The sequence below is a fragment of the Streptopelia decaocto genome (assembly GCF_964273445.1).
Source record: "Streptopelia decaocto genome assembly, chromosome: 3".
Lineage (NCBI taxonomy): Eukaryota > Metazoa > Chordata > Aves > Columbiformes > Columbidae > Streptopelia > Streptopelia decaocto.
Genome location: NC_138656.1, coordinates 13780543 through 13803376, shown reverse-complemented (window position 1 = coordinate 13803376; position 22834 = coordinate 13780543). Strand labels below are relative to the sequence as shown.

The window sequence follows — 22834 nt, the reverse complement described above, 5'->3', positions numbered from 1 at the left end:
CAGTTATCATGTTGTTGTCCACCTACACCTCTGCTATAGCATATTAAAGAAAAAAAATAGACATCTACTGATCCAAGTAGCACTGCCTCCTACAAGTTAACTAGCAGAAATAAAATAAAATCTGGCCAAACTGTGGAGCTTAAAGTACCTGTAGATGCTCTTCATTGTGATCAGCTGCAGAATGTTCTTTCTTTCTACTCTGTGAGCTATGTGGGATACATCTTACACTTTTCTTAGCTATATGAAGGTTTTGATGAAACCACGTATAGGCAATGTGGCCAACTTTGACATGTAATAAGCAATTAGGAATATAAATATGTTTTAAACATTACTGCACAGTCTATGATTGAATGCTTGGCTAAAAAAAGAAATAGGCGATCTCTTCTCAGTGTTTAAGCACCTGTAAAAATCAGTCACTGCTTCAGGTTCACAGCCTGTGATAAGGGTTTGATTACACTAGAAACAGCAAGAAGTTGAACCATTGAGGATAAAAAGACAAGGTTTTCAGCTGTGTTCTCTGTGCCCCTCAAGATACTTCAACAGACCCTGGCAGTGGAAGAAGATCCAATGAAATCTCCATTGAGCTGCTGCAGAGTTTGGTTTCAATCAGCAGTCCTTCTTTCCTTCTCTGAAAAGGACAGAAGCAACTGGCTGACAGATATGGGACATAACTGCCTAAGTACACAGATAGGGGCTACTTTCAGAACACTGAATTCCACAGGGAGATTTGCATTATCCAGAAACTACTCTAACCAAGAGCCATTCAGTCCTTCTTCCCAGGGCAGAAAAGGTGTATGTTCCTCTGAAGCATTTAACAGTGGAAACGTTCCAGATCCAAAACAAAGCAAAAAAAGATGCTGTCTGAGCAGAACATTAATATTGCCTTCCCAGCTTCCTAAGACAAGCTGTGTGCTTTGCAGGGGTTAAATTTGCTTGTGTAAAATCTGAACACGAGCAGAAAGGAATAAAAAAGCAAAAGAATGCTACCTATGCTTACATGCTAAAGAGTATAAAATTAAAACTACTGCTGTTGCTAACATCCACAGACCCAGAAGTTGCTCTTCAAGCAGTACCAGTAAGAGGCAAAGCAAATCTGCTCCTCTGGAGTTGCTCGTTTATCCTCATTTTACATCTTCCTCATATAGCCATATCTCAAAAGCAAAGCACAGAGCCTTACTAGGCACTAGGGCTTCAAAGCTATGCTGTGCCCACTCTACTAGAATTAGATTAGTTAAAACATTGAGCAACTGTTTCGAGTTTGCAAGAGGAGCAAAATCCTAAAGCCCTGTGTTTCTAGACCAACTAACTAAAGTAAAACCTTTCCCATTCTTCTGTTTTCCCCAAACAATGGCAAGCTTGCTCAAAAAGCTAGAGAGGGAGGGAGAAAAAACACAGACTACTTACATAAGCCTTAACTTCTTTTGTTTTAACAACCGAAAGAGAAGAATGCTTTTAGCCCCACTTCCCCTCCTCCCCACTCCACCCCAGGATCTCCTGAAGAATGCGTGAAGTGCAATAATTAACTTTCTCAGGTAGGAAGTGAATATTTCCAACAAAAACTCGGACACCACCTGTGGACCTTCTCACACAATACCTTTCCAACCTCCTCAGGTTGCCAGCTAAGCTGGTCTCAGTGTGGCCAAGCGCCTGCCTACCCATTTCTCAGATTAAATGATAAAGAGTCCAATCTACATGAAGCCAGACAGGAAGGTTGCCTGTGTGTAGTGGAGGACATACCCGTTTGAGGTGTATATACCCTGTTTCCAAGCATTGAAGTGTTTGGCAGCAACAGGTGACCCAGCTGTCCCTGCTCACCATTGTTTCTTCCCAAAAATTTCACTGCATGAGGAGGCAAAACAGGAAACCAGAGTTTCCCTTTTCTTTCTTGAGCTGTAGGGGAGCCATACCAGGATGGGACAGAAGATGGCACTCGAACAGCACCAGATGCACAACCATTGCACTCCACACCTCCAACCTGGGTTTAAAAAAAAACCACAACACACCACAGGAAAACCCCAACAGCCACTCACCCACACGGTACATGTTCTCCCTATCAAAGCTTCAAGCTTGCCATAATTGTTAATGTTTTAAACTTTGGACTGTAAAGGCCAGACATGTTAAACAGTACCCACTGCTGTACTCTCCCTCCATTCACAATAAAGCCTGATACTGTAGTTAATGTTTCTCTTGGAAATAAAAAGCAATCTTATACTTTATTCTACGTGAAAATGGCATTTGGGTGTGATCAGCCTGCAACTTGCTTTTGTACAGTTGGTTCCCATTGGGGAGGAAACTGCTGAGAACAGCCCGGTAGGTTCACAGCAGGGTCTGCGCGCCCAGGGTTCACAATAATGGGGCTGAGCTCGCCCACTCAGAAGGTAACTTGTGGTCCTGCAGCAGCTGAACTGCAACCTCTTGTATGAGACATGCATAAAGAAATGAGCAGATCATGCTCCCAAGTGGTCACCCATTACCTTTAGCTCTCAGCTTTCTACACGTATGTGTTTTCCAGTACTGGAGCTAATACAGTAGCTTCCTCAAAACATTACATTTCATACCAGTTTGTAAAGGGAACAGCTTTGTCAGGTAGAAGGGAAGACTGAAGGAACTTAAGTAGGGAAAAAAAAAAAAATAAATAGACTATTAAGGTCAAATCCAATACAAATGAGCCAGAATTTCAAGCACTTAATAAACCAACTCTCTAGTACCTAAAGCTGTTCACAGACAGTAAGCTCTTCATCCTTTTTCTTACTACCAATGAATTTTGTTACATTGCATAAAGTGACATACCTACATGATAAAGACATTGTTTCCCTGAAAGCTATCTTCTAGTTGCAGTAGAGCACAAACAACATGTTATCTCTGCAGCAACAGGATTCAGCACCCCATTGTGTCAGGTCCTCTTTGAAGGCAGGAAGACAAAGGCAACCCCATCCACACACCTCAATGAAATTACCTTTGGCCATCTGAAACTCAGGTTAAGGCTCCCTCCAGTGAAATGAGCAGCATTTTCCTCAGGCTTCAGTGTGCTGAGTGGTTAAAGGGGCAGAAAAAGAACAAACATCTGATCATTTCACCCTCACATCACTTTTGTAAGAACTTATCTGCTTCTGGGGAGATATGCATCTCTGTCAGCTAGAGACAAAGCTGCAACAAAAGAGCGAGCCAGCTGTGGGTGCTCACACTAGCTAATACAATCACACTCCTCTCATGGACAGCTTATCAGTATTAGTTGTTCACTCCAGCTGGAGACAGCAGCCTACTCATAAACAAGGAACCTTTGCTTCTGCATCTGTATCGTCCCTGTATGGGACAGGAACCATTTATTCTTTTTTATTATTTGTACAGCACTTAGCACCATTAGCCTTCTGTTCACAACCCACAGTGTAAGTAGAACAGGAATTGAGCAAGATTTGAACTTATATGGGATCCAGACAGGTTTTAGAAGGTGCAAACCGCTGGACAGTGTTGAAATAGCTATGTTAGCCCACCATTCACCTGGCATGCTGGTAACTCCTTCACCATTGCCCTCCCAACAGTGTCCAGGAAGGCTTATTTTCAGATAGGGAATGTTGAAAATCGCTAGATGCAACAGGCCCAGTGTTGTGCTTGGCCCACTAATGGTTTCCCAGTGCTGGAGGGCTATCATGAAGATGCTGCATGGTTGTATAGAGATCCAGCAAGATTAAGCCACACATAGCAGGTTGTACTGGGACCAGACTGTCTCTGCACAGTTCACATCTACACTGCCCTGCCTGCTAGTACTTCAGCCAGTCCTCTGGTGTTCTGGATGGTGGAGAGCTGGCTGTACCATCTATGCACAATGTTCTAATTTATGAAAAAGGAACTTTTTCCCCCTAGAGGTTGCTTGATTATATGCAGTAACTAATTACCATAGCATTGTTGGAAAGTAAAAAGATTTTTGTACCAAGTGGGATTTGAACCTGCATTCTCCAAAGGCAGTATCACCCCTCTCATACTGCCAGATGGATGTAGATAGGCAAAGGAAATTAGACACAGCTCTCTCAAGAGATCCATGGCCCAGCATGCCCTGGGCATAAGGCTTACACGAACCACCACAGTCTGCATGCTATTGCTAATTCATCAGTCCAGAGTCACACAGAGAAGGAGAATCACTTCAGAGAAACACAAACTGGCTCCACATCACAGAAAGAGAAGATTGTGCTTTTTGATGATATGCCAGTATCATGTCCCCCTTTCAGACCACAAAGGCCAGAGGCCATATTTATGTACACACAACTGTCACTAGCGTCTTTTACAACCCTCAGGGTATTCAGATAATCTATAAATTTTTTTCCTGTGCCACCAGGCCAGAGGAACTACTTTTCTCTTCTGAAAAACACATCTTCCCAGAATACTTCTGCTTTAAATTTCAGCAGGCACATGTACATGATGCATCTGCCAGAACACACCAATACAGATTTGACAGTGGTCTTGTAGCTGTCTGATGAAGGAATAAATACAACAGATGCATCACCAGGCAATGGCAGCGATGGAAGAAATGAAGCACAGATGTACATGAGAAAAATCAGGATTTTAATGGCAGGTAAGAAAGATAATAAAGAATCAGTGAGTTCTGTTTGACATATTTTCCCACGTCAGATTCTTAGTCTTCCATTAGATGGCAGCTATCATAGGAGAAACATGTCAGCTTTAGGACTTAAGCACTCACCAGTAGCATTAGTCTGAAAGCAAAGTTTGGGATCTCATTCTTGGTAACGCTCATTAGCAAGTTTTTCTGATCTGCTAATGACTTCTTTTCTCTCATTCAGAATAAGTGTCCCTGGAGTGCTCAACACAGTACTTGGAAGCAATGCATCACCACCCAGCTGTTGTATGGCTGTTTTCAAGTCACACAACCAATTTTTAGTACAGGAATGGATCTACTTTTCCACTTCAGCCTTGACCTTCAGTGCTGACTCGATTTCCAGTCCACTCACAGGACGCTCACACAGATAGACTGCTCCTTTATGTTTCATTGAAAATAAAGTCACTCCATGTCCTGAAGCTGCTCACAAATTTATAAGTCCACTTTGCAAAAAGCAAGTTGCTTTGTCACCTTGGCTGTGAAGCACAGATTTGAGTTCACGGTTTTCTTTCACTTTAGAACTCCAGCCACTCTGTCATATAAATACAATTTGATGGAGAAATCTCACCACCTTCATGGCAATCATCAAAAACCTAAAAAAGAAAGCCCTGTGTCAGTAATTATATATATAGCAAGCACAATCTAACTGGAAGTAACATGCTTGCATGTTTTCTGCTCCTTCCCTAGTAGAAAAGCAGTAGTCTAACAGAGACCAAAATCTAGAAAGTCCAATGCCAGCTCTGAGGAAGAGTAATGTGAGCACAACAAAGCAAAACAGATCCTGCTGTAGTAAATTATGTGAACAGACACAGTGGCAAGTTTTACCCACATATCAGTTTACAATCCAAGCAGGAGAGGCCAAAAGCTAGAAAGAAATAAGTTACCTTGTTAAAAATCATAAATAGACACACTTGGGATGGGAAAATATAATAATGTAATTTGGAATGGGCTATACTTGACAGCACCCTTTCACATACAGTACAGTAAAGAGACAACATGTAAGTGGGAAACATCCTGGTCTAAACAAAAGAACCTGCCTCTTAACACCACAGCTAAGGCATCACAGATACCACTCATGAGCATAACTGGCTTAGAAAGCCATGAGGATCACTCATGGGCATAACCCTGCATTGTGCTGGCTAGCCATTCACAGGATTGTATTCAAAATTTGAAGGCACCCCCATATTTATATACAGAATTAGTTACTTACAGGACAGAGTCCACAGGGCGTCCTGACTAATCCAGTGGGCTGTATGAGAGGACTAACAGCTCTGTACAACTTCATCTGTCCATCCACACTGCCTACTGTCCCTTCCTTTGCAGCAATAATAGTCATCTCCACTTTTCCATCGTATATTAGCGTATTTAAAATGGTTTCAATGTCTTCCATTGACAACTCTACCTATGAAATAATTTGCAAAATAAGTATTAGGAAAGACACGTGCCAATAAGTCCTGCAAGGAGGAAATGAGCAAACACCATGAGTAACAAATCCTTCAAGTTCTAACCTAGCCCAGAAAAAGGCACCGCTCTCGCTGGGGCACTCTATGGGGTTGTGCAGATGCAAGAAGTAAAGCAAATAATAATACCTCCTACCTCCCAAGCACTTTTGAATTACATTAGCCTTGGCTTACCAAAAAGAATTTCCCTATGCACTTCAGGTGTCTACATCATCCTAACAGAATACATTTCCAGTTTTACAAGAAAATTATTGTGAAAGAAGAAAAACAAACAAAAAACCCAGACTATTGAAGATAGGCCTGTTGATAGTGACCAATAATTGCGGGGTGTTTTAAATATTTTTTTCTTTTTTTTTTTTTTTTTTGTTACCTCCCTTAGAACTGCTTGAAGTACATAGGCAAACTTTAGAGAAATCATAAAATATGTCCCAGTTGGGACTGTTATAGGAATACTTATTCCAGTTTCTATCAGCAAGCATCTGAATGCAAATTCTTCTATGCATCTTTAAAAACCCACATGTACAAACTATGCCAGAACCCCATGCATCACCACTCACTCTCCTCAAAAAGCAATAAAGTAGCAAAGCCCACCTCCATTACAGTATCTGTAAGGTACTAATGCAGTTATCAGACCCCCACCAAATTTGCAGGACCCAACTCCTGCAACTAGTTATACACTGACAGTTTTGACTGTAGCAAGATGAATCTATTCTGACCTTACTGATACCCAGTTCACAGATGTATTTCCACACCTCATGGGATGAGGCAAATGAGCTGTTTCTCTGTATCATAGGGTTCTGTTTGCTCTCTCGAGCTGCCTCTGCCTGAGAAAAAAGCAAAGATGTGTTACAGTCAGTACTCACAGCCAAGAGCCTCCTTGATGGTTCAGTTTCAGGCAGACCAAAGTATAAAAGTTGATTTAGAAACCATTTCTAGGACATGTTTTTTATTTAGCATTTAAACCTATGTCCTTAAAACTGATATAGGCAAGACAAAGCAGTGCACAACTAAGCATAATTTTACACTAAATATTACACAAAATGTAAACAGTGATTTAGACTGATATGAAGAAATAGTAGCACTTGGAATTTGGTTAAGAAAAAAAGCTTCTGCTGTACCTACCACCAGTTAAAAAATATTTTAATAGAACAGAAAAATGCTGCAACCTGCATAGGACTTATTTAATGGCAAGCAGGCTTCTCTGACAGCTGACCTAGAGAAAATTGTCTTCTAGGCAGAGCCTTTTACCCTCTCAGAAACTAGGAGCTCTGCAGGGAATGCAGTGACTTTTGCTGGATTTTTTTTGGTCCTGTGTTCTTTGCTGCCTAGCTTGTCATTGGACCTTGGAGATGGAACACTTCACTCCGTGTACAGGGTCTGAAAATATTAATTATTAAAATGCAACACCATCACATTTGCTGTGACAAAAACAATAGTCCAGTACAGATTTGCCAATCCAGCTATAACAATGGCCAGCACTTATGGAAAACACAATAGAAAACTTTAACCTTGCCTGTCACTGGTTTTATGAAGAAAATAATTACCTGCACAAAACAAGTAGAAGGTGACATCAGTAGTGGCACTCACCTTACTTTGTAGAAATTTAAAACACTGTTGATTTAACACCTCCACAAATTCAGACTCAAAGTCTTGGTCACTATACCAAGCCCCGCCAGTCACTGACCGGTCTGGCTGCAGGTTATAGAGCATATACACCTTCTTCTTGGATGCCTGTTAGAGAAAAGCACACAGCTCTTAACAGCTGAAAGTCTTCCATTTGAAAGGAAGATTTAAGAAGATTTCTGCAAATGACATTTAGTTCATTACTCCTGAAATCTAGGGCACAGCAATCCAGCTGACTCAAGCTATCCTTAACATGGAGATAAAGGGAAGATCAATACCTTTAGATTCCTAATCATTTTATAACATGGTGTGTTAAGAGAGAATCCTACTAACAATGTACACACAATACTAAACTCTGAGATCTTCTTCAGTGAGGTTTATTTTAGCCTACTGACTCTAATCCCCACCACAGTCAAAGGAGGGCAAGAAGGTGTGCTTAGATGCCAAAGACAAAAAATGTAGAAACTTTCAGCTATTTCTGCAGGATTCAACTCACGCACTGATGATAGAAGACTCCTTACATAATTGTTGTCCGGAGGACTACTCAGCAACCACTGAAGCAATGTTAGCAGCATTACATCCCCTAGATAAAGCCAACATCTGTCACAAGAACATTAAAAAGCTACTGCTATGCTCAACTTCTCTATCTCCATTTTATTTTTATTTAGAAAGTTACCCTCACTTCTCACTCCCCTCTGCCCCTTCCAAAAAAATGCACACCTACACATGCCAAGGTATAGCCTCTACAGTGCAAACGAGACTGGCACACAGAAGAGGCACACAACATAAAACTTCCGAAAGTTTACAAACAAGTGATCTTCCTGGCCTTACCAGGCCCTGCAAAAGACAAAATCTCAGCTGGAAACCAGCAGAATGTCCAAAGAACATGCTAATACCAATGACTTGTAATTAAGCAGGTAAGGGATAGCAGGATGCTGCATGAGAGAGAGAAACAAGCATGAAAAGAATAATCCCTAATCTAGTAAATGGACTGTTGGCACATAAGAAAGTACTTGAATAACTGGAACAAAATAGAGGAACCAAGACTAAAACAGAAACAAATGTTTTAGAAATTGTTTGAAGTAAACAATACAAATCCAGCATGAACAGGATAACTGAAGGGAGTTTCAGGATCTGCAGGTAAAAGGAACCTTGCAAGGCCACTGGTAGCTAGGTAACCATATCACTAGTCCCATGTAAAAGGCTGAGGTTGCTTTAGTATCAGAAATACCAAATTGTGGTACAGCAATGTGTGTACACATTGGGACCAATGGAGAAAAAGTAATTACTGCATATTGCTTATTTGGGTGGAGACTAGTGGAGAAAGGAAAAACAGGTGGTAGAAAAGAGAATTAAGAAACAAGAAAGGAGAATAAGGTATAAAAATCAAATAACAAGAGAAGTCAGGATTTGCAGACTCACAGGAATTAAACCCATTGGGATGCTGGAGGGAAACCCACCAGGTGCTGCCCTAGTTTTATGTCCTAAAGCTCAGGTATGGAAGAGCAGAGAAAATGGTGATAGAACTGCAGATTAGTAGTAAGCACCACAAGAGGTTTGTGATAAAGTTGTTAACAGAACAATAACAACAGCAATAAAGAACCAAAAGAACCAAAATTGCAATTTTATAGTAATGGTGTTAATTAGCAGTGGTGTGAAGAGTGATAAAACTGTATATTAATAGTGATGTGTTTATTAATTAGATTGTTAATCAGTTTGTTAGAAGTATGTTATTTAATAAACATAATAGCCTCTTGTATCTGTTGCACCTCAAACCTGCATACTAAAGGCAAAGAGTCAAATGCATAGTCAGTAAGAAAGTTGTAGGGAAAATGAGGTTTCTCTACTCCCAGTCTCCTGTTCAAACATACACAGCATGCAGCAAACGTTTGAAATGGTTTAAAAGCAAGAAGTCACAAAATACTCACTGCCACAGATTTAACTGCTTTAATTAGTTTCTTGCTTTCCAAGTTTTTCAGAATCTTGTTGATCTCTGTTAAAGGCAAATTACTTTTGTATCTAATGTCCCTGCTCCAAATACCTGTTTAAAAACAGAGAAGTGAACAGAAATTAATAGAAGAAACCATGTGTTTCTGTACATACTCACAAATCAAAAGTCATATAACAGCATTGCTTGACACATGATGTATCCTCAATCCTACCACTCCTGGCAAAGCGAAAGAGAGGGAAGGGACAGAACGGAATAGAACAAATAAAAACCAAAACCCTGACAAAACCAAGAAATGCATACCACAACCACCACACTGTCCTGCCCTCTGCCTCTCCTCCGAGAGCTCTTACAAGTGGGCCCTATTTCACTGCCAACATGAATACATCAGAGAAACGTTCTTGCATTTTTAGGTAACTTGTGTTTGCTTCAGCAGAGATATGACAGCCAATTCTACCTGCGATCTCTCAACCATAGTGTGCAACAACTACTGAAAAAGCCTAGTTACTAGACATTAAATCCGATACAGATATCACATTTTATTTTAAGCAGTTTGTGTTCTGCAGATTCCTCAGCTTGACAGTCCCATAGATAAATGGTAATTCATATTCCAAGTATTCTAAAAGAGCCCCCTCAAAAGTCAACCAGGACAGGTTGTTATTTTAACAGAGAAATATGTCATCTTCTCCTTTGTTTTTAGAAAGTGGACACATGGAACACTAGCTACAGACCTGGTACAGGGACTCTAGATTTTATATTTGTATTGTCTGGACAAGCATTTAAAAGTCTGGATAGGAACACTTCCATAAGTAAACAGAGTTAGTACCATTCACAGTTATAATTTATTTTACCTTTGTTGCCTGCATCTTCTATAATTTGGTAAACCAGTTTCTCTTGATTGTCAGAGCCTTTCATTTTACTGTAAAATAAGACAGACATCATGATTTTTGAGAGGTCCAAAATTTGAAAGAAATTGGATTTGTTTTAAACTAAGTACTATGGAAAAAAAAATGCACAAAGAAAAAGAGACAAAACCAAAACAAACAAACAACAACAAAAACTCAAAACAAAAACAACAACAAACAACTACACAATAACTAGCCATTGGTAAATATAATACATGACACTAAACCTCTCTGGATCAAGCCAAACTTGCCTGCAAGAAAACACAGTAAAGAAAAAAGAAAAAAGAGTACAGTATGAAATCAAAGTGACTAAGCAGGAGTCACTCAACTTGTCGTAACGGTTGGGAACTCAGAGTCACATATTAACACAACTGTGGAAGGTTAAACACAGCACAGAGCATATTTCAGGATAATCTGTCTCTAGACAGAATGCCTACAAAGGAACAGCAGTGTGCTCCCAACTCTAAGACGTGCCTTTCCACTGGTCTAAGGAAGCCTGAACTCAGCAATCTTTTTCTAATGCATTTTAAAGAGAGGGTGACACACCTGCATCACGAGTAATTTTGAAGGATATTTCTTCTCAGAGCATGTCGAGGCATCTTCTGCTCAGATTTACATAGGCAACACAAGACACAGTTTAAAGGTACATTTTAATAAATCAAAGAGCATAAGCACTAGTTCAGGTAGCCTCCTGGAACAACTGTTAATATGAGTGCTGATACTGTAACATGAGCAGTGAGGGAGACCACAGAACCACAGTTTGCAAAGGGGATGGACAGGCTTCAGCTGGATTTCACCTGAGAATATACATATGTTTGCACAGATGACTTCGCTGTCACCTGGACCAGGAACTTTGCTAGCAAGTTAGAACTGTAGTCTCATGGCACCATCTGTTCAGTACAAACCGCTATACCAAGAACAGCTTTCAGGATCAGCTCAAAGGAGTTAAATCTACCCTCCGGAAACAAGCAGTTATGTTCTGTAACACCCTTATTACAGAATCCATATTACATTACTTAGTGTATTCTCAGCAATACTGCATGTGAGTTGCAGATTTGTGTTCCAAATATATTCATCTAGCAAACACAAGGCTTACCTTGCATTTTGAGACTCTTTGATTCTATATAGGAGACCTGCATTGCTCCTGAGAAGGTCCAGTTGCCCCTAGAAGAGATGGGCACAATGCATTTACTTTTCTTCAAATAGTTTGTTTCAGAACACGGCAAAAATCTTCTAATATTCCAAATTAAAAACCTTATTGCATGTCAATTGAATAAAGTGAAAAACTAACACTTCTAACCACTAGAAACAATAATACCTGTGAGGATATTTTATTCCCCCTACAAGTAGCTGTTTATCATCAGGTGTCAGAAATAACAAATGCAGTTCCTGTCCTCTCCCACAACATCCCTGCAATTCCTACTATTTCTCCTAACTTTCACCATTGTACAAGGGACATCACATTCTTGTATACTTTGCTCTTGCTTTCCACCAAAACACTAATTTGCACGGCTACCCAGAAATCACGTTGGAGCTCTACTGCACAAATCTTGAACAATTCCGAGTTCCAGTAGCAAAGTTCTATTTTTTACCAACTAGAAACCACTGGAAAATTGCCAGCCAGGATTGATAGTGGCTCTCAGAGGCAAATTACCAGCACTTCTTACACACAAAACATTTGTTCTGCCCTTGAAACTTGTGCCTAGGCCAGGCAAATTTTTAGTTCCTATTCAGAAGAGGCAAGCAGTTAGACAAGCCCATGAACATAATTGTGTATAACAGCATGAACTAACATTCACTCTTTCATTGCCAGCTAATATTTTCCCCAAGTTACAGTTTTGTTTCTTATAGATTTGCATTATATGGTTGATTGAAGCTCACACCAAGACCATCCCCTTCAATGCTTTTTTACAGATGAAGTACTGGCAGCTGACCTCAAGTGAAGTACCTGATGCTTATAAAGTCTGAGCTCTTACCGCAGTTTTTCCTCATGTTTGAGGTACTTACTGCATCTCCGCACACACACCCCATGCCCCAAGTCATCTATTTTAAACAAATTCTAGAGAATTCGTCACTGTGAAATGCGGCAAATTCAAAAGGTACTGAATACAAAAGCTCACATCCAACATGCTGATAAATCTCATAACTATAACAGAAAGACCACAAAGAGAGAGATTTAGACTACTTCCACTGCCACCTAGTATGGCTCCAAGCTAAGAAGTTTCTGTTATGAAACGAAACAAAAACACTGCACCTCGCTCAGTTTGGATACTTTCCACCACCGCTCTTTCTAAGAAAGCCCTTCTTTTGCTCTCCCCACTGCACCACTCAGTCTCCTGACTTCACATACCCCTGAAGCAGTTAGCTAAGGAACTGAAAGGAACCTTGATCCTTAAAGACCTTGAACATTTAGCTGATACTCACGTTTATGCCACACTGAACTAACATGACTATGTTATGCTATCTGTTCCTGAACACATGGCAGAAGTTGACAGTGATCCCTGCTCCTATCTTAGGCTCACTCCTGATATGCTAAAGGCAAATGTCCAGTGAGATGTGGGACATTTACAGAAGATGCAAAAAATCCCTTGAGGTGTTTCAACTGCTTTTTATCAGAGCAATCTACAACCTTGGGATTTTGTGAGGGGTTCAGAGAAGACCTTCACATATGAAAGTATGGAATAACATCCATTCTAATAACATCCTCTAGCTTACTCATTCCCCATCATTAATCGATCTTGTGGTTATCACCCATGGCTTTCTCACCAACTGCTGAACCACTGCAACTACACCTGCATCTGTTACATTAGGCTATTGTATCACATGCTGCTTTACAATGAAATGCACAGGAAAAAGAAGATCAAAGAACTTTAGACATATTAAAAAAACAAATGTACTTCTCGGTGGTAGCATCCTCACCTAGGGAGATATAGTTTCATGGTAAGCTTGTATTACTGCACGGAAAGACTAAGTTGAGGTATGTTTTGATCGGCTATGGCAACCAAAGTAAGTTATGGTATTAATAACTGTACATTATTAACTGTACATTATTAACTGTACCACTAAATCCAAAGGGATTAATTTGCTAGCCCTGCCCAACTGTGTGTATGAAGCGTGCTTTGGGTTGCTGAAGTAACATGAGGAAGGCGAGATCACCCTACCATTGAGAGCAGCCTGTTGATCGCCATGGCTCGCTGCTGGGCTTCCATGTGAGGCATATCATTTTGAATCACCTGGTCTGTGATACCATGAGGGAACTGATGACACAGCTCAATAATTCTGGAGGAGGATCAAAATAAGGTTAAAATCATGTTCTGTTGCATCCAAACCCAAATCCAAACAGTATTAGAGTCAGAATGGAAGAGAGGGGAAAGAAAGATTCAGGGAAAAAGTACCAATGAACTGTTTCTCAGTGATATCTATTGAGGGAACTTAGCATCTACTCCCTGTGCTGATAAACACACCTCTGCAACTGCTGGACAAACTGCCTTTACTCTTCATTACAACAGTGAGCATGGTGCTCCATTTTACTTTTACGTTGCTCTCATTAGTAAGTACATGGATTTTCTGCTCCCTACAGTTTCATTATACAAAAGCTTCTGATGGGAAGGAATTGCTAGCGAGTCAGCAATTGCAAATACTGATGAAATCCTGTTTAGAATCCACTAATTTAATGCAGAAAAGTTGCAATTCCCCTCTGTAAAATTTTCCAAGAAAAGAAAGACACCACGACAGCAGACCCCATCCCTCACTGCCACCTCAGCACTTCCCAGCCCCAGCACAAAACACATAGAATCATAGAATCATTTCAGTTGGAAATGTTAGATCATCGAGTCCAACCATAACCTAACCTAACTCTAGCACTAAACCATGTCCCTAAGAACCTCATCTAAATGCCTTTTAAACATCTCCAGGGATGGTGACTCCACCACTTCCCTGGGCAGCCTGTTCCAATGCCTGACAATCCTCTCCACGAATAAATGTTTCCTAATATCCAATCTGAACCTTCCCTGGTGCAACTTGAGGCCATTTTCTCTCATCCTACTACTTGCTACTTGGGAGAAGAGACCAACACCCTCCATGCTACAACCTCCTTTCAGGTAGTTGTAGACAGCGATAAGGTCTCCCCTCAGCCTCCTTTTCTCCAGGCTAAACAGCCCCAGTTCCCTCAGCTGCTCCTCATCAGACTTGTGCTCCAGGCTCACAGTGCCCCCCAGCACCAGCAAGCCTTTCCTCCTGCACCATCACCTCCCGAGGCTCCGGCACGCCCGGTGCCCTAACTACTCCCCTCACATCTCTGCCACCTCCCCCCAGGACACTTCCCTCACCTCCCTGCCAGTCCCCACAGATCCCCAGCGCACCCTGTCCCTTCACGGCCCCTTTCCCCCGCCGACAGGGCCCTCACCGCCCGGCAGCCTCCCGCCTAACACACACGCTGCCGCCCCGCCTCTCACCAGGACGCCCTCCCCCGGCACTACCAGCCCCGCACCTGCTCTCTATATCCATGGGGTCGGGGATCTCCGGCTTCACCTTCACCTCCGCCATGGCGAGCGGTAACGCGCCGACAGCTCAGTCCTGACGTGCGAGCGGCGCAGGCAGATGACGTCAGAGCCGCGCGGCGGCGGAGGACGAGGTGGGTTGCTAAGCAGCGAGACGCGGACCAATGGGTGGCCGCGCTGGCCGTTCCAAGGGAAGGAGGGGCGGGGGAGCGGCCGGGCGCGCGGCGTCTGTGGTAACGGACGGACGGACGGACGGACGGACGGACGGACGGACGGACGGGCGGGCGGGAGGGAGGGTCGGGGATCGGGGTAGGATCGAGCGGGGCGGGCTGGGATGGGTTTTTTACCGAGGATCGAGCGGCGTGAGCAGGGCTGTGGAGGGAAGCGGGGTCCAGTGGGGTGGGCAGGGCTGGAGTCGTGCAGGGTGGGCAGGGGCTCGGTAGCAGGGGTGGAGCGGGGTGGGCGGGGCTGTGGGCTGGAATCGAGTGGGGTAAACAGAGCTCTACAGCGGCGATCGAGTGGGGTGGGCAGGGCTGTGGCTGGGATCGAGTGGGGTGAGCAAGGGCTGTACGAGTGGGTGGGCAAGGGTCTGCCACAGGACCGCGTGGGTGGGCAGGGCTGTGGGACAGGATCGAGTGGGGTGGTCAGGCTGGTGCAGCGGGACCGGGCGGGTAGCAGAGGCTGCACAGCAGGGATGGAGGGGGGTGCAGAGGGGTGAGCTGAGCCGTGAGGGGATGGGAAGCGAGGCCTGACCTGGCACGGCAAATGCAGGCAGGGAACAGAGCCCATGGAGGGGCAGGGGCTGCGCATGCTGAGGAGCGGGAGGGGCAGGTCTGGTTCTGTCCCACCACTGCTGAGCTCTCAGAAAGCTGAAACAGGATACTGTGGTTTTGGTCCAGGTGTGCCAAGAGTAGCTGTGTCTTTGAGGAAGAATTCTCTCTGCCCCCTTTTGTCAGGTAAACATCTGATCCACCCATCGTTGTGTCTCCCTGCAGCCCAGGAGAGTTTGGCTGCACTCCTTGACTGCTGTTTTGGGTGGCCCAGCTGAGCAGAGGCAGCTGCAGGCAGCGCTGTGGCATAACCTCATGTAGCCCCAGTGAGAGCGTGGACTAACAAACACCACCCGTGCTGAATCATTACTGTATGCATTGATGGGTAATGTGAGAGATGTTTCTGGAGGATTGAAGGGTCAGTTACAAGACCAAATCCTTCTAGTGTAGACATGTTTCCTAGCCCTGAGTATCAGTTTCCAAGATCTGGAGTCTCTCTTTTTGTATTGTAAGAAGTTATTGTATCCAAATGCGATTTTTCACACTTGAATTGTGTGACATGGTAATGACTAAGTAAATTATGATAAATCCTATTTGGCACCTGTTTTATAGGTATATTCTTAGTGCATACAACAGCTGAGATAAGCTTTAAGTAATAGCTGTCTTGCTTTAGTCCTTTTCAGGACATCTTGTACATATTCAGATGGCCACAATGAAACAAGAGGCTGGTTCTTCCTGCAGAGAAAATGACACCAAATCTGCCATGATTAGGGTTCACATACCATGTATTGCTGATGTATGATGCTAAAGCATCTCACTTGAATACATGGAAATCAGACTTAAGCTGATTTAGGCCAAAGTGAAATGAAAGCAGTGGTGCTCATCTCAAGCTTTGACCACAGTTCTGCAACGGGAGAATAAGTTGGAAGTGTGATGGTTGATAGGATCTTATTTCTTTTCAATGTCAAAATCATGCAAAGATTAATGAGAACTAACAGTTTAAGTAACCTAGTGTTCTCTCTGTTAAGAAAAATAAATGAAGACAAGGAATCACATCAAAAGACTATATTTCTCAATGCATTCTTCTGTTTAGAAAAAATATTGTCTGCCTTTTTGTTTTTTAAAGATCACTGCTGAGAAAAAATGACAGCTGGCTCTGTCTCAGTTCCTCAGGTCATACCCCTTCAAATCCCTCTTCCAGGGAAGGCTAAGCATGAAATAGACACAAATACTCTTGTTGAAATAAAATCAGGTATGAGTAAGAGCTTTGACTGTATGTAAACCCTTTTCCTGTGTGTTCGTTTGAAACTTTAGCCTCTATACTTTTGTTTGCATTTAATTATGATTCTTATGAGTGCCGACTTCATTAAGGAACTTATACTATTAACAAACAGGTTTTAATACACCAAATATACTTGCACTTAATTTTGTGCATTCAAACAATATTATTGACATATTAATTATTTCATAGATGTTAGCAGTCTTAATTGCTTCCAAGATCAAGGTCTTAAACTGCTGCATCTCACTTTGACTGCAAAACCAGTGCTTGAAAGTATCATTTGCCAGGCTCACCTCAAAGGTTTTCCTTACAATATTTGAAATGCCATCTTGCACCATGGGAGGAAATATATTTTCTGTCATTAGAATGGATAAGCTTTTACAATGTTATCATTTTTTAAAAATTGCACAGCTACTTTATGAAGGGAAATATTACTTATAATCAAACTGCATTTGTTGAGTGACTAATTTTTCGTGGGAGGAACAGCTTTGGTCCCAAATGTGCAGTCATTTATGGAACTGCTTTTTTATGTAAGAAAAATCAAGCAGAGTAATGAGTACTTTGAAGCACAGAACTTGTTTTTCAAAGGCTGAATACAGTTTGGCTGATTACTTTCTCTCCATCTTTCAGATACACCTGACGTGTCCATTTATTACACATTGGATGGAAGTAAACCTGAACTCATTAGGAAACCTGGCCATGGAGAGCACAACACTTTTAAGTATAAGGGTCCTATCGTATTACCAGTTGGGAAAATAATGGTCAAGGCATTGGCAGTTACAAAGTAAGCATCCTGTTTTATTTTAATTGTATTTTGGCAAGAGACAGACATTCTGGTCATGTCTTAGAGCCATGTTGTGTAAAGCACTCCATACCTCGTAAATGTGACACGCCCCTTTCCCCAGCCAGTTTGCAATCTAAGTGATCTTCATGGGTTGCATTGACTTCACTTTCTTATAATGCTTTTTGTCCATTAAGTGTTCAGTTGGATTATCTCTTAGATGTTTATTTCCCGGGCTGTGGATGCAGGCCAATGACCTGTAGAGACTGTGGGTGGGAAACTAATGAAATATACTCAGGGCACATCCTTTTGAGGGTGGTCATCAAAAATGCCAGAGGAACTAGTATGGTTCTTTCTCAGGTCATCCAGTGATTCAGCAGATTTATAGAAGCTGGTCTACCCAGGAATCTGCTTAGTTTCTCCTGAAGGAGCACAGAATGCTAAACCTCACAGCTTAAGTACAATGTTAGTGCAAGGGTAAAGTAAAAATAAAATACATAGAAAGAAAACTGGATTTTGCTGCACGGGCATTAACTTTCTCCAAACTAACTTCAAGCTTAGAGGCAGAGAGAGGAAATGCATTATCTGCCTGTACTGTGCTTTATTATATTTTATTTCCAAGGAAAAAGAAACTTCCACTGCAGTTGGGGATTTGTGCTTGCTGTTCCCCCACTGTTAGCACCCACAGGTATCCTTTGCTTGTGTCTGCACCAGAATATATCAATACAATCCTGGGCTTACCTGTATTTTCTGATATCACTACCTGGATTAACACTTGTTTCCAGCATGTTTTTATTAAGACATTTTCAGGTGGGCTAAATATATGCTCTAGAATCACAATAAATCCTAAATGAATGGTTTAGTCATTTATAGCCATTTTAGTGTTACTGCTGTAATTCAATATATGATAGAACATGACAGTTGTTGTATCAAATGAATATAATGCTAACTGCTGCTTGACTGGGAAAACTAATATGGTATTATGAATGGAATAAAAGACTTGCTCTCCTCTATTTTCTGTGATGCTGGCAAACAGTAGTTACCCCAAAAAGCAGATACAGGAGTATCGAGAGTTTTACATGTAAAAGTTGTTGAGGGATTAAAATATTATTACATTTTATTGAAAACTTCTTAGTGTGCACATTTTAAACTGAAAAAAAAGAACAAAACAAGGCAGTAGTTACTTGAGAGTCTTGCTTAGGATTATATTTACTAACTGAAATAATGACTCACAAGCTTGGAAGAGATGTACCAGCAAATGAGCCATGGTCATCAGTGATTTACTTTTTGCTGCACATAGGTTTGTGGCATATATATAGCTTTATGAACATTGATTTTCAGGGACTGCAGAGAGAGTACAGTTGTAACAAAGGTATTTCTGGTAGAATACAAGCAACCAAGCATCCTCTTCTCTGTTGAAGACAATGACAAGAATTTCCTAAAAGATATCACCACACAGGCAAGTTTTGGCAAATTTATCTCCATGTCTGAATATAAAATGTTGTATGTATGGCATTACATAGAGATGAAAATTTGATTGCCTATAGTTTTTATAAACTTTATTACCTCTGCCCATCTTTGTTGCCTTCGTCCTTTTTGTAATACTAAGATTTCAAGTGGACAATTTTTTAAAATTTTCTTCACTTGCCTCTCATTAGCAGTCCAGGTCAAATATTTTTAAAATACATTTATTATTTAAGATTTTCAAATGCTTGCATTGAAAATGAGCGTGTACTTTTAAAATCATAACAAATAAATATAGCAAGAGAAGATTAGTGCAAACCAAACATTTCATTTGGAAGTCAAATGGAATTACTTTTTAGGAGAGGAGAGGTGGGATGTTTACTACAAAACCAAAGAAGAATGGAGTGAATGTGGAAATCAAGTCTGCCTGGGGTGAAGCACCCCAAGATTTTCAAGGTATAGTATTACTTCATAAGACTGAAATAGACTTCTGTCTTAACTCAAAATGTGCAATATAAGGTTTTCCTCTTATATCATTGGTAAAATGTGTAATTTCAAAACCATCTCAGAAGACAGAACAGCCTGTGGGAATTCTATTTCTAGTGCTCAACACTGCAAATAGAGAACAAAAATTAACTTCCATACATACCGCATTACCTCTTAAAACATATTAAAAATTCATTCATTTCTGAGCAACATAACAAAGCCCAGTCTATAGTTCCCTTTGTACCAGAAAATGCTGTTAAATTGATGGGATTGCAAATCCTTTATGGAGTTCTTTACCAATGTTTGCTTGCAGTAGTATTCCAAATTAAGTACACCAAGCAGAAATGAAAACTTGACCCAGATTTTCTCTATAGATTAAGCCTGTTATTCCATAGTAATGGACATAGTGCTGTTTAAGAGCAGGGAATCATATTAATGTTTACTCATTAATTTACTCTTAGGATCTGAGGTTATTTTGAGCACGCAGGAAGAAAGAAAACCATAAACTGAGAAAAATAAAAAAATAAGCTCTTTCAGAGAAGAATGAGGTCTCTTGTAGTTTAATTTCCTGTAATTCCAGGCAGTTTATTTGAACCCAAAATCTGGATGTCAAATACATTTTAAAATATGCTTAGCTATTGGAATTTAAAATGGTAGAATGTAATATTCATGTTAACTGCATGAAGTGAATGACAGTGGAGTAACAGTATTGTAATTTTAGACTTTGAAAGAGAAAAAAAGACTGCTCACATGTCCCTGCAAGGACCACAGCTCCCTGCCAATCATTTGGAAACAACAGAGTACAGAGAGGAACCCATCTCAGCACCACCAATAGATTCATTACAGGTAAGCAAAGGGGTGTTGAGGAAAACTGTTAAAGGCTGTCATCAGAATTAAGCTCTAAAAAAATAAGAGGTGAAGATTTGTGATCATTCTCATATAATATCTCAGAAATTAATGCCTTTGGCTGTATTATACACTACTCATTTAAATTTACTGGTAATGGCAGACTAGAATAGAAGTGCCCAAAGCAGTACAGAGTTGTCGGTAAGGACAAAACCAGGCAAAGCAATCTAACAATACCTGCATTCCTACCAATTATCTTTTAATACATTACTGAATCTGCAATTAGCAAATAATTATTGTTATAAGTTGGCAAGTTGATATTTAAAACTTAATATTTAGTAACTCTGTCTTGGAAGTAAGTAGTAATACATTAATTTATTTTTATTGGAAGAAGTTGTGGGTCCTTAATGCAGCTAATAGGGAAATCAATGCAGCTAATAGGGAAATCAAGTATTAATTAAATCAATGCATTTCAGTGCACTGTGTCTCAAATAGTTACTCTTACATGCATTTTTCAAATAGCCGCTTCTTAAGGTTATAGAATTACCTTTATTTCAGTTTGCTAGTTCTTCTGCAGTAACAAGCCGGAAAAGCTTAGCAAGCACACAGGTGGCAAGGATCCAGAGGGAAACAGATTTCCTCAGGTAAGTGAGTTCTCTTTTTAATATGTTTGTTCTTGCAAAGTAACTGAGTAATTGCCTTTGGAACCAAGTTGGTAATATCGTGGGGTTCTATAAAAATGAAGAAAGCAAAGACATACACTGGCTCATAACTGGAGAACGTGATCTAGGCAGGACTTTGAAAAGTCTCTTACATGTGGTTTTACTTACATCTCATCATACGCAGTTATCAAATATTTCATCATTTTAAAAAAATCCTAATACCTGTAGGATCAGAGGAAAAGCTGTCTTTTTAAATTAGTGTATAGCCCTCCCTGCTGTAGGTGAAAACTGCTCACTGGAGTAGTCTCACAGACTTATCAAAATTGAAAGTGTTATGTGATCTACATCAGTGGTTCCTCACGTTGCAGCAATGGGGCCTGATACAGATTGTTTGTCAGCAGATTGTTCACCTCACAGAGTGAGGAAGAAAGTATGAAACTCCATGGCAGCCAGAGAGCTTTCTGCCTTGTAAAGCTGTTTAGAGTTCAGAACCTCATATCATGGATGCTGGGGCATGGTCTGGTGTACCACCATAGCTTGGAAACCACAACTGAGAAATCAGTGGCCTAAGTCCTGTCACAACAGTTTCCAGATTAACCATTATTATGCAGCAGTACAATAACAAAACAAGCTGAGGCAGTTTGCTTTTATTTTCAGATGTGCACACTGTTCTGCACCTCGCCTGTCTGACCCCTTGTCTCACTTCTGTCAGGAATGTGGATCTCCTGTCCCACCTGTGCCAGTACATCGCTTCCCACCCCCTGAAGGAGCACAGGTCAGCAGAACATCAGAACAATCAACAAATCTTCTTTGAAGAAAACAAATTCCTCAGCAAATTACACATTCAATGCTGGCAAAACCATTATTTAATCACGCTTTCATTTGTGAAGCTCTGTTCTGGTTGCTTTATTTGATTCAATACCTTTAACAGTGGACCTGATGTAATTCTTAACTTATGGGAAAAATTAACCATAGTTTGCTTCAAGTGCCATATATATTAATAAGGATAATGATGAAAAAGTAAATAGTGTTTTATTCACTTGTGCCAGGAAGCATCACCAAATTCAGATTCCTCCTCATTCTGCAACAATGACCACATCTTCAGGACCTGCATATGCATCTTATTCCAGTGCTAACTACTGCAGTTAGTTAATTATTGACTAGGGCTTATGTCATAGCTGTAGAAGATCTATCTAATATGCCTGAAACCTTAAATGGTGGCATGTGTGGACATATGTAAGGGCACTGAGTTTTTACAGTGATACCTGCAACTGTCTTCTCTAAACTCTTCCCAAGAGATAATAACCTGATCTAACAAATCAATAGTGTATTTTTTTCCCCCTGTATCATCAGAAAGTTGTCTTGTCTGGGGCAATGTTGTAGTTTCAAGTGATAACAGAGAATATTCAGCACCTCTTTAGATCAGATTTGTAATTGAGAGGATTTGAACTACTACCTGCACACATTTTATAGTAACATTTGAAATTAGCTGAAAATTAACT

At 40.9% G+C, this 22834-nt stretch overlaps 2 protein-coding genes across 2 annotated transcripts in view; one reads left to right on the top strand and one right to left on the bottom strand.

Annotated features, from left to right (window-relative positions):
* Nucleotides 1–4536: 4536 nt before the first annotated feature.
* On the bottom strand, nucleotides 4537–15135 carry POLR3F (RNA polymerase III subunit F). Its single transcript, XM_082048998.1, has 9 exons — nucleotides 15035–15135; nucleotides 13707–13824; nucleotides 11642–11709; nucleotides 10492–10559; nucleotides 9621–9733; nucleotides 7657–7800; nucleotides 6786–6893; nucleotides 5820–6011; nucleotides 4537–5202 (listed from the first exon to the last, which is right to left on the bottom strand). The coding sequence occupies exons 1-9, from the start codon at nucleotides 15088–15090 to the stop codon at nucleotides 5125–5127; spliced, it is 945 nt and encodes a 314-aa protein (XP_081905124.1). The 5' UTR covers nucleotides 15091–15135; the 3' UTR covers nucleotides 4537–5124.
* A 110-nt stretch (nucleotides 15136–15245) lies between these two features.
* DZANK1 (double zinc ribbon and ankyrin repeat domains 1) overlaps nucleotides 15246–22834 on the top strand; it is a gene marked incomplete at its 3' end in the record, with an annotated part of 29665 nt that continues 22076 nt past the window's right edge. The window contains 8 exon segments of the mRNA XM_082048074.1: nucleotides 15246–15277; nucleotides 16941–17066; nucleotides 17724–17877; nucleotides 19216–19333; nucleotides 19698–19794; nucleotides 20546–20670; nucleotides 21229–21314; nucleotides 21990–22107. Of these exon segments, the coding sequence (XP_081904200.1) occupies nucleotides 16958–17066; nucleotides 17724–17877; nucleotides 19216–19333; nucleotides 19698–19794; nucleotides 20546–20670; nucleotides 21229–21314; nucleotides 21990–22107 (807 nt within the window). The 5' untranslated portion in view covers nucleotides 15246–15277; nucleotides 16941–16957.